The 12,826-nt window shown below is 36.1% G+C and overlaps 1 protein-coding gene across 4 annotated transcripts in view; it reads right to left on the reverse strand.

The window, feature by feature from the left end:
- Positions 1–12,826, reverse strand: part of ARAP2 (ArfGAP with RhoGAP domain, ankyrin repeat and PH domain 2) — a 169,265-nt gene that overhangs the window by 74,512 nt on the left and 81,927 nt on the right. For all 4 annotated transcript variants that reach the window (XM_037530434.2, XM_037530435.2, XM_054688391.1 and 1 more), the window contains exons 17-20: positions 5,617–5,761; positions 2,752–2,854; positions 1,917–2,115; positions 1,683–1,746 (exon numbers count right to left, since the gene is read on the reverse strand). In XM_037530434.2, the coding sequence (XP_037386331.1) occupies positions 1,683–1,746; positions 1,917–2,115; positions 2,752–2,854; positions 5,617–5,761 (511 nt within the window). The remainder of the gene's footprint in view (positions 1–1,682; positions 1,747–1,916; positions 2,116–2,751; positions 2,855–5,616; positions 5,762–12,826) is intronic.

A 12,826-nucleotide genomic window follows, 5' to 3' on the forward strand; every position in this document is an offset into this window, starting at 1 on the left:
TGCCTCCATGTATTTATCTAAAAAATCAACACCATCTTTTCTGTCATTACTTGGGTCAAAAACCTAGGTTCTTAACTCTTATGCTCATCTAATCCAGCAACAGATCCTCTCACCTCAACTTTCATAATATATATATCTACCCACTCCTCAGCACTATGTTATAGGTAAGTCATTTTTTGCTTGGTCTCTAGAGAAGCATTAAATGGACACTCACTTTCACTCTTTTATTTTTTTTAATTTTTTTATTTTAACATTTATCATTTTTTACAATTTTTAGACAATATTTGCATCCCCCAACCCCCTCAGATTGAGTCCCCATAGAATTTCCTTCCCCAAGGCAAGCCATGCACCATCACCACAGTCCCCTCCCTTAAATCCCTCTCCTGCCTCCTCCCCTGCAGTATGTCTCTGGTTTGTAATTGTCTGTTTTTGCTTCGTTGTGTTTTGTACTGTTGTTATTTTTTTCACACTGATGTCTTATTTGGTTCCCCTATATTCCTGTTATAAGTGCACGTTCACTCTTGCCCCCACCCCCAAAGGTTATTCATCTGAAGTTAGAGTAGACCTTCCAAAGCATTCGTCAGATGATTCCACTTTCTGGCTCTCAAACTGAGCAGTTCCCCATAATGCTTAGAATAAAATATAGGTATGATATATCATGATCTGCAAGGTCCTTATATGATCAGTCCCAGGGATATCTATGAGATCATTTCTTCCCACTCTACATTCACTCAAATTTCCCCTGCCAAGGCAAATTTCTAGCAGACTTCGAATATACCAAGTATAACACATACTTAATGTCTTCAAAATATCTTTGACCATGTGTCAAGAACAGTTTATTCAGACTGTTGCAGAGTTTGCTAATTTCATTTTTGTAGGTTTTTATCAAAGGTACCTTCTTTTACCACACTATGAAAAACAGAATACTGCTCCATTGGGCCCTTTCTCTTTACCTTTTCTTCAAGCATTTAAAATTGATAGACACAATACTGCAAAATTATTTTTTGTTTATATTCCATTTCATTCACTAGTGTTCATGTTTCATGAGGGCAGGGACTATGTCTGTTTCATTCATCACTGTACACAATTCCTATTAGCAATACATGATGAATGCCTAATATTTTGGAAAAATTTAATATAAATACCTTCATTCACTAGTGCTCATGTTTCATGAGAGCAGGGACTATGTTTGTTTCATTCATCACTGTACACAATTCCTATTAGCAATACATGATGAATGCCTAATAATTTAGGAAAATTGAATATAAATTCAAGAATAAAGGTGTAGCTATGCCTGAATCACATATATAGGTAACTCAGGATTTTATTTATACCCAATATATACCTATACTCAATATATACCTATACTGAATATAGGTATGTATGTGTGTGTATAAAGTATTCCAAACATTTAAATATAGCCATGTGACTATCTCAAAAAGATGCAGATCTATAGAAAACTGTAATAACTGATCACCCTGAATTTGTTATAAGAAGTGTAAAAACATGCAAACTTCATAAGTATACTTTCTACTGAAGAGTGTACACACACAGACACACACCCAGATGTAACTCAAAAAATCTCCACAGAATATAATCAATGGGTTCTCCCCAAAGAAGATAATCAAAATGCCCCACTCTCTATAGTTGTGTCAATAAGTAAAAAAACAAAATGCACTTACCTTCCTTTTTCAACTAGTAGCAAGACATCCAATTTTTCCCCATTTTGAACCATTGTGCTGATTGCTGGAGGAAAAGGAGAGAACACAAATGTATTTTTTAAACAGTGAATATCAATAAAGACACAATTATTAATATATGCTCGAGTGAGTCAGAATTTTATGTACAATCTTCTTCTGGCATGCACAATATAAAATTATGTCCAAAATAGAAGTGAGAGGTGGAAAATATCTTACTTAGCTCTTGCAGTCTCCTTAAGTGCATTCTATCTTCCTGAACTTCTTGTATTTGAAGGCAAAAACGCAAACTAGATTTGTCCATAGCAAACCAGCCTTTTCTCCACTGATCCAGGGCATGGCAATCTTTGTAGTAAAGTTGACCAATCAAATCATAGTCGGCTTCTGTTAAGTTTTCAGCAACAAAGGGAACAAAATGCTGTTAAAACAAACGAAGAAAAGTAATAAACACAGTGAAAATAGGAAATCTCTTCCCTATCTAAAGACGTGAGTAAAGTAAAAAACTAGCTCTGTTTTTCTATTTTTAAGATGTAACCCACATACATATAACTCACATTTCAAAACAATTATTAAACTTGCTAACAATTAGTCTTAAAGCTGAATGGCTAAAATGCATTTTCAAATTACAACGTCTTAAATCACTTTTCTGGAGACATTCTCTCTGTTAATTTGTGGCATTTTTCAAAATGTCAACCTTCAATGTTTGACTTCATTTGTATATTTTACTGAATTTGTTTATTTCCCTTTTGTGTGTATAATAAGATGCCTGCCCATAAAGACACATACTCAGAAGTGACTTTATAACATTGATAAGATCTCAATCATCAAAACATGGGTTTAATTCAAAGAATGATTTCTACAAGGTCCTTAAATCAATTTCTTCTTTGCTTAGGACTCTATGAAGGGAGATCTTAACCTCTGATTACAAACTCCAAAAACCTAATAAAGTATTCCCAGAATCTAGTATAAAATTTATGTAGACTTCTGAAGCTAAACCACAGATCACAAGCTAGGAATTTCCCCTGGATTGAGGGTAATTTAAATATTGAAATACCTTGGCTATTGCCTCTGTCCATTTTCTTTGAGCTTGAGATGTTTCAGCTCCAAATAAAAATGCACGTTCTGAAGGTAAATAGATTTCAAAGGTAAAGATGGGCCTACAGGGCACAAATAAAAGATACTATCAGTTATATTTGGTTCTTATGAAAACAAATAACATGAAAGTCAAAATTAAATTAAATTCATATTTAAAACTGGATAAGACCCAGAAATCTATCTACCTATCTGTATTTTTCTGGTGATGGTTTGGATTTTATTTGAGTTAAATGGAACACATTGGTTCAGACATATGGAATATTCTTCCGATTAATTATTACTTAATCTTCTTATTACTCAATGTACTGCTAATTTTGCTGATACCATGGCACTCAGCTGGCTGATGTGACAAATGCTTGCGGCAGTCTTGTCTTCCCTTTGAGACCACTGCTTTGATTTACTCTGGCCAATTGCTCAAAGTAGGCATTATCCAAACAGTTCTCTAATTAGTCCACCTTGTTATTTACTTCACAGAATTTCCTTCTATCATCTCTTATCCTAAAATTTCATCCCCCTACTATACATAAACTTTGAGTAACCAGCCATAACCTGAATTTTTCCCTAAGTTCCTCATCCACAGCTCCAACTATTTCTGGAGCATGCTAAGTATATAAGCTGCTATCACCTACAAAAATCCAAAATACCCTACATCACAGTCATCTTTCTTCTTCCTCTTTTTAACCCCAAACCTGTTGTAGTTTCTTCATATTCCAATTTAAGGTCAACACCATCTACCTAATCAGCAAGTTTAAAACCTTGGAATTTAATTTCTTCTTCCCCTGGTCAAAAACACACAAACATCAGCCTTGAAAATCCCTTGAGCTGATAAAATCAGACTAATCATACAAACAACAATATCAGATTAATCATGCAAAGCTTAATTTACCTTCTTTTACAATACTAACTGATCTGGGTCATTTATGTTTTTGTGTCTTTGGAAATTATAAGCAAAACTTAAGCTATTTCCCCAGGTTGATATGAAAATTATATAAATTATATAAAATGATATAAAATAAAATATCATTTTATAACAACTGATTAAAGAATAGTGCTTTTCCACTGAACAAGCTACTTAATACTCTAAACCCATGAGCTTCATTCCGTGTTTTGTTCTGACTGCTTCCAGTTCCCAAACTTTGGGATGGCCACTAAAAACTAATTATTACCTAGGTGACTCACTGACTTTACTTTGGTCATTTCTGAACTTTAGACATGGTTAACTTTAGCTCCTCATCCAGTCATTGAATCTCTTACTTCAATCCTAAGATTCTCTCTATTACGGTTTTTCTTTTAAATTACCTCTCCCTCTAGTTAAACTTTCTGTAAGTGTGCTTTCTCTTCCCCTAATCTTTGCTTTACCACATCAGCCAGCTTTCTTCCTAAAATACAAACTTGCATAACTTCTCAGTGCCTACATTACTGCATTCAAACTATATATGCTTCTTAAGACAATTCAAAATCTGGCTGCATCAATTATTTATTTGTTTGTTTGCTTATCTGCACAAAACTGGGGTGGAAGTTAGAGGTAAGGGGCGGGTAAGAGGATTCACCAGAGACAGAGTGGGGAGCATAACAGGTGTATTTATTGAAATACACTGCTAAGGGGAGCAGTAGGCAAGGCTGGAGAGGTCTGCTATGCTATGTGGATCAGATATCTGGCCAGGGATCAAACTCAGGTCTTAGCAGTGATATAGCACTGAGACGTAACCCCTATGCCACCAGGGGGCTCCAACAAAAATTATTTTTTAACACCATCTCAGTATAGATGCTTTCTCCTGCATATCCACTTGTATCAGTTACACTTAAATCATAAAATGTTTACTTCTGAATATGATTACATGCTGATATAAACCAATATTAAATATATATATAATATACTATATATTATTTACTCATTAAGCAACTTACTGCACAAGATACACTTATTTTAACATTCCATAGTAAGTCATAGTAAATTGATTACTCATTTAAAACAAAAGTACTACTAAAGATTAAAACAAAAGCAAAATAATTTATTATAAGTTTGTCCACATAAAAAATCAAATTGGATTTACTAGAAAAGTCATTTCAACTAATAATATTGATCATTATGTAATAATGCTAATGTTTTATGTAATTTTATATAAATAAGTTTTGAAAATCTTTTCCATTACTTATAAAATATTTTATTAAAATGCTATATTCCTGTTTTTGCATATTTTATTTGTACTTCTATATTATTTATATTACAAAATGTAATGAGAAACTTTTACAATAAAGATCTTAGTCTGTTTCCAAAAGTTCTCACAGAAATTCTATTATTTATAAGTCAAATATATCAAATAAATAATGCTTACACTTTTAATTGCAATTCCTTGAGGCTGTAGATCTTCAAGGAATTTAATATTTCAATATGCTATTAAATGTACTTTGCATTTTATTTTAATATGAACAAATCATTAAAAAATACTTTCCTTTATAATCTATTTTATCAACAACAAATTAATGAATTTAATGAATGTATAAACTTTTCCTCAGTCCACCATTTAATTAATGAGTAAATCACAAAAATTATAGAACTAACTGCTCTAGAATAGAATGTTCTGTATTTACTTAAACTTAGATACAAATATGATATTCTCTATATTACTTAGCATAACATTTTAGTATTCCTAGATGTTAATGGATCCCACCAGGAACTTTCAGAAGGTGCAAGATTAAGGCTTTAAGAAGCCATTAAGCTGGTCTACAAGAAGCAACAGAAGAACTGAAATAATAAAACTCTTACTACTTGCTATAGTAAATATCAGCATCTCCTTCTCCTCCTATTTAGGGATAGACCTACCCAGTATTTAAATAAAAGTCTTCTTTGTGTACAGCCAGGCAGATCACTTCATTGATATTAATGGTGCCATTAGGTGTGGTAGACTTATCATTCTCATAGTAACTCAAGAACCCTCCTTCCAAAACACACCACTTCTTATTTGTCTCTAATAATTCAAAACAAAACAAAGAATACGTTAATTTATATCATAAATCCAGTTTTCAAAAACACACAAAGACATTTATTAATTTCCTGCTTTGTGGTTGGAGCAAAAAATTGCTGCAGAGGATAAAAAAAGTTGCCACACGCTTTTCTTTCAAAAAATGTACAGACCAGAAAGCAGGGATGCACACAAAATAACCATAACATTGATGGCCAGAGAGCAGACAGATTTATGAAGAGATATCTGCAAAGCAATTCTGAAACAGCAAAGAGTTAGGTCTGTACAGAGCATTAGGGTGAACAGTGAAACTGGGACCAATGGGAGGTACGTATGCAAAGGAAGTGTCAGAATCTGCAGTGATCTTAATGCCTTATTTGGGGGATTTAAAATTCTTTTAAAATTTAGTATACGACCCCCTTCAGCTCACCACTTTTTTTTTTTTTAAAGATTTATACAAGCACTGGGTACAGTCATAAGCGTGGGAAGGTGAAAGAATTCACCAGAATCAGAGCAGGGAAAAGAACTGAAGAAATACACTGCTGAGGGGAGCAGCGGGTGTGGCAGGAGAGGTCTGTCGCACCATGTGGGACCCTCCCCTGGTGGCCAGGGATCGAACCAGCACTGCAGATGCTGTGGGCAGCTTCACAACCCAGCGCTCAATGGCTGCGCCACCGGGGAGGCCCCACCACTTCTTTATTTAAATAAAGTTTTCTTAAAACAGTCACACCCATTCATTTATGAATTGCCTGTGGCAGCTTTTTAACTACAAGAACAGAGCAGAATTCAGCAGCGATGATCTGGCCTGCAAATCCAAATTATTACCTAGCCCTTTTTAGAAAGGTTTCCTGAGCTTTGACTCTGTAGTTGATGGTGAGAGATGTCAATGGTTTCAGGAGGCACAGATAATCGGATTTGAATTTTACACTCTGATTACTGTAAAAGATGAATTTGAGAAAGTGGGGGCAGAGGCAGGATAACAGGACTCTGTTGACAGTCTTACTGAGAGATAATTGTGGACAAAAGTAGAACAGTTGTGGCAGGAAAGGCAGATATGGATGAGGGAGAGAAAAATATAAATGTACATATTCAAGTTGTAAGAAGAGAAACAAATTGATCAGATGCAGAGAGAACTTACAATTGGATATATCATTTTTAGCTTTGATTAGATTAGAAGGTGGGCAGTGACACCCATTTGTATTTAAAAGGAAATAGAGTTGTGTTTTTTTAAAGATTTATTTATTTATGCGTACAAGAACTGGGGTATAAGCCAGAGGTGCGGGTAGTGAGAGGATACACTAGAGACAGAGTGGGGAACAGAACAGGCATATTGACTGAAATACATGCTGAGGGGAGCAGCAGGCAGGACAAGAGAGGTCTGCTGAGCCATGTGGGTTGCTCCCTGGCCAGGGATCCAACTCGTGCTGCAGTGGCTGCGGTTAGCTTCATAGGTTGCATCTTAACCCTTTGCGCCACCAAGGAGGTCCTAGAGTTTGTTTTTTTTTTTTTTAATTTATTTATTTATGCAGGCCATAGGTGCAGGGGCGGGGGGGGGGGCGGTGAGAGGATTCACCAGAGACAGAGTGGGGAACAGAACTGGCAGAATGACTGAAATACACTGCTAAGGGGAGCAGCGGGAGAGTCAGGAGAGGTCTGCTGTGCCATGTGGGTTGCTCCCTGGCTGGTCAGGAATCAAATTCATGCTGCAGAAGTTGTGGATAGCTTCACAGTGCTGTGTTTAACCCTTTGTGCCACCATGGAGGCCCTAAAGTAGAAAGTTTTAATGTACCTGTTCCCCTTTAGATATACTAAATGAGAGATACCTGCTAGAAATCCAAGCAGAAATACCTACTAAGTAGATCACCCTGTGGATTTGCATGTTGGAATCAGGGAAAGGTCTCAAAAGTCTTTAGGATGCAGGGCCTCCCCGGTAGCGCAGGCGGTTGAGCACCACACTGTGAAGCTGTCAGCAGCTTCTGCAGCAACGCTTAGATCCCGGCCAGCCAGGGAGAATTCCACATGGTGCAGCAGACATCTCCTGTCATGCCCACTGCTACCCTCAGCAGTGTATTTCGTCAGTCTGCCTGTTCTGTTCCCCGCTCTGTCTCTGGTGAATCTTCTCACCATCCCGTGCATCTGGCCTGTACCCCGGTTCTTGTATAAATAAATAAATAAATAAATAAATAAATAAATAAAAATCTTCAGGATGCAAAGAGTAGTTGAAAATATATAGTAACCAAGCATAAAATCTTAGAAAACTTAAAATTTTAAGGAGTGTGGATACAGAGAGATCCATGAAAATAACAAAGCAAATGTGAAGAGACAGTGTATAAAACAGCAAAGGGGAAGAGCATTTCTAAAAGAAAGAGTACCCATTATTAAATACAGCACCAAGAACTAGTAAAATAGGGCTAAAAAAGTATCTGCTGGTCTTTATAAGGAAATAACTGCCTCCTTCACAGACCGTGTTATACAAGAAGCCAGGCTGCAGCATATTGAAGACCCAATGGGTAATAAGAAAGAGAACCAGTAATGATACATCAATTACCTCTATAATAAAGGAAAGGATATGGAAAGGATATTCCAAGCTCTAATGAAGGCATGAGGCATGTGGAAGCAAATGATAATCAAAAATGTTTGCCAAACTAAACCAAGAAGGAAGATTTTCTTTCTCAAAAGCAGAAGGGAATAAAGAAAAGTTGAAAATCATAATCTTGGGTTAAGAAAACTATTTAACTAAATGGTACCCTATCCAGCTAACCCAGTTTCTCTTCAGCACAACTTGTGCTGACACTCTTCTGCCACCCTCTATTCCTCTTGCCAGGCAGAGTTAAGTATCCTTCTGTGCACACTTAGGACTATGTTGATCCCAAGAGGGTAGAATTAGAAATCAAAGACTCTGGGTTCTGATAATACCTCCATCACTAACTGAGAACAAAGAATCTAAGCATACTGTGTCCCCATGTTCCTCATCTTAAAACAGGGTAAGAGAAACATCTTTACTCATAGGATTAACAGGGTATGTGGTAGCCTAATGATGTAATTCTTGTGAAGTTATAGAAAAGTGACTTGACATGTGGTTGTTCAAACACACACTCTCATTTTATATATTAATTTTCATTCAATTTAACAATTTAAAATGCAATTTTTAAATAGAACTATAAAACTGGCATAGCCATGCAATTAGCATTATTTTAAATGCATATGCTGAGTCAAATGTATTCTACTAATGTATCAACTACAGTATGACAGTATTATTTTGGAAAGTACAGTAAACTATACAAGTTATTATAACATCTGTGTCAATACAGCCATGAAAATAAACAAAGATCCATGTGCATAACTGGAAAAAAATGAAATTAGGCTAAACATCATTACAACTGACTATGGAAATGATAAAAGGGAAGAAAGTTATTAACAGCTACAATTAACTACTCAATAATGGAAGTCAGGAACTATTTCCTAAAAGTCATCTATGTTTTATCACTTTTAATTCTGAAAATAAAATTAAGGGTCATTTCAAAAGATGCAATATCGATTTGCTAAAGTGTAGTATAATGGAACACAGCAGGGTATGAAAAAAGGTGTGATTTCAGAAATGGTTCTCTTGGCTCAGGCTTGTTTTACTCCTACTGAATTTTGAAAATGATGCACAGACATCAGATGTGCATGTACTACTTAAGTCTTCCATGGGGTTTTACCTTACTTTACATACTAGAAGTACCCATGCTCTAAACTTATTTCTTGACTGCACTTCAGGCACTGAAAATATGAATGCAAACATGTTTAAACAAAAGGAATGAATGCTACCCAGACACCAGGACTTTATAAAGCCTGCCTTCTCATGGCCAGAATCTGCTATTAATCTGCCTCATTCTTTTTTAATTTCCAGTAAAAAAAAAAAAGCTGTACTAATTAACAACAACAAAAATCAACTGAAAGACACTAAAATGCAAAAATTATATTCAAAAGATTTGTTATTTTCTATAGATTTTAATGATGTAATGCCAAGTGTATAGTTTGCCAAACATCACTTTGGATAAGTGAGGTAGAATAGCAAGCTCTAGATGTTTCAAGAAGTAATGCAAAGATAGAAAATTTATTTGAAACTTTCCATTTCCTTAGATACAGGGAATTAATTTTTAATTATGCCCCAACATCCTGTTTCTGGACTTAAGAGATTGTACAAACTATCACATTGGAAGTTACTGCCAAGAATTAAATTATATAAGAAACCCTCGACTGTGCATTTAAAATATACATCAGAGCTATAGACAGTGAACCTAATAAACAAGATCGACAGATTCAGATTTAATGAATAAAATCTATGAGTCAGAAGATCTAATTTTGATCAAAATATTGTGACTGTTTCGGGATTTTCTTTTTAAGAAATGCACACTGAAGTATTTAAAAATAAAGAGGCAATGAGTCTGCAACTTATTATTAATTCTGAAAAAAAAATGTATGCATACACACATATACACATGTGTGTAAAAATAATAAACACATTCACAGAAAGTAAATATAAGACACTAATACTTGGGGTATATGAGTAAGAGATTATGTCAACTTTTCAGTAAATCTGAAACTAAATTAACTAAAACTATATATAATGTTATTCTTTAAATTTCCCTTTATGATAGTGGCTGGTGGTTAGAAGTAGAAGAAAGAAAACAAGACAATTTGTTTAGCCTAAGAAGCATCAGAAGGAGAAACACTCAACTAGGTAGAAACCCAGAGAGCTCTAGCATCACTGTATTGAGAAATGGATTGCCAAATGAAGGCCAAATTGTAACTGGCAGAAGAAAACACCGCAAATTATTCTTTATGTGTACTGGAACTGAAAGCAAGCAGAAACCCAATCAATTCCTACTGGACAGCGATACATTGTTGCAGGACCTTTATAACCTGAGTCACAGTGTATACTCTGCACAGTTAAATAAAAGTCATTGCAGGCCGTACATTATAGATGAATATTTATTGCAAATTTTTCAAATATAAGAGAAGGAGAAATCAAAATACTAATCAATAGGATTTATAAGATATTATCAAAACAATATACTCACATGACTGATTTCATAAAGAAAAAGGAAGAGGAGGAGAAAATGCACACTTAATTCGGTAGATTATCACCGGCACAGGTGAGGAACCCATCCCTGTCCTCAGGCAGGATATAACTCAATTTAACGGGAGATATGTTTGGAATAAGGCAATCAAAAGGTCCCTCGAAGGGATGCAATCCTTCATGAAAGGAAGCCACTTCACAGACAGAGATTTTGAAATAATCACTTCTGACTGAATGAAAGGCATGTTTCCAAAGCAGCAAAAATGCACTATGAGCAAAACCATTCACTAATGGTGGAAAAACACTGGTGAAAGTCACAGAAAGGGAAACTGCCATAAACCCACATGGCCAGAGAATCAGATTATGCAGGATCAGGAAAAAGAAACAAGACTGCAGGCTCATGGCAGAGGCCAGGCCTCAGGTCTCCCATGACAGGTGGCCAACAGGAGTTTGTACCTTTCTCTATCGACAAATGGGACCTATTGGAAGGTCTTAAATGAAACGTGCCAGATGAATGATACATAAAGTAAATGTGAGTGTGGAATCTAATTATGTAAATTCTAATGGGGAACAAATGACAGATCTCTTTAAAAAGGGAATACAAAGTCATTTTAAGTTAGATCTATCAGGCTGATGCAATTTAGTCCTGAAGCGCCATCACTATTATAACCCCTGATTAGCTTCATGTTCATAAGTGAAATGGGTGAGAGGTCAGATAATGTAGGCACAGAATTACCTTTGAGAAGTGATACCAGCAAAGCTCTGATAGGAAATCTTGGCATTCCTATTCACTTGGGAAGTAATGAAAAGGTTTAACAAAATTCTGTTAGGATGCACTGATCTACTTAGCCCAATTCAGACTTCTCACTTTGAGAAATGTCAATGTCCTCTGTGCCACCCTATCTGATACAGAAGAAATCTTACTCTTAATCAGTCACCAAAAGACATCATAAGATACAAAAGTGTGGCCACAGGATGAGTAACTCAGGATGCAGCTGTTTTAACACATAAGAACTTCTGCGCACTGTGGTTATAAAAGACAGAGGGGCTGTTCATGTTTTCTATTCACTCTTGATGTTTACACCAGGGAAGAAAAATATTACTGAAATTTACTCAAGAACAGGCAAAGGATTCCAGAGGTGACCTATTAAAATACCACTATGAAAAGCTACGGATGCTATAGTTGGGTACTCTGGTATTCAGCTACAGCCTATAGAATATACCTAAGCTCAAAGGCTAACTAGAAACCAGGAATAGCTGTGTACTCAGACAGTCCCTCTGCCGCTCTTCTCTCCCTCCTCGTCATATGTATGGTCACACACTACTCTATACATTTTATATGGTTTAAAATCCTTAGGACTCCCTTGTGTCCCTTGTATCCTGTCCATAGGCACGAAATGCTTGACTGACTTTCACAGGGTCACATAAATTCTTAGCATCAGAGCTAGTGGTAGAACCCAGGCAGCTAAGGTCCAGAAGCTGCCCTCTTCATCACGCTCTTACTATCTCTCTGTGTCTCTTATGCATGTGAAGTGTGGATGCCCATTTTAAAATGTACTGGGGTAGAGCAAGTAACATACCTTCTAATAATATGTATATAAAATCTGATCTAGTGAAAGCAAATCTATTATTTTCTGAAACCATGAAGCTGTTTCCTGATGAAGAATTTCAGTATCTGGGCCTCCCTGGTGACGCAAGGAGTTCAGATGCAACCTATGAAGTGGTCCACAGCCACTGCAGCATGAGTTTGATCCCCGGCCAGGGAGCTATCCACATGGTGCAGCAGACCTCTCCTGTCTCACCCACTGCTCCCCTCAGCAGTGTATTTCAGTCAGTCTGCCTGTTCTGTTCCCCACTCTGTCTCTGGTGAATCCTCTCGCCCCCACACCTCTGGCCTGTACCCCAGTTCTTGTGTGGATAAATAAAAAAAAACCTTAAAAAATAAAAGAATTTCAGTATCCACTGATAGGAATATGAACTAGGAATTCTTTTTATTGAAAGTAAGT

Source organism: Talpa occidentalis, unplaced genomic scaffold, assembly GCF_014898055.3.
Source record: "Talpa occidentalis isolate TD23 unplaced genomic scaffold, MPIMG_talOcc4v2.1 talOcc4.6, whole genome shotgun sequence".
Classification (NCBI taxonomy): domain Eukaryota; kingdom Metazoa; phylum Chordata; class Mammalia; order Eulipotyphla; family Talpidae; genus Talpa; species Talpa occidentalis.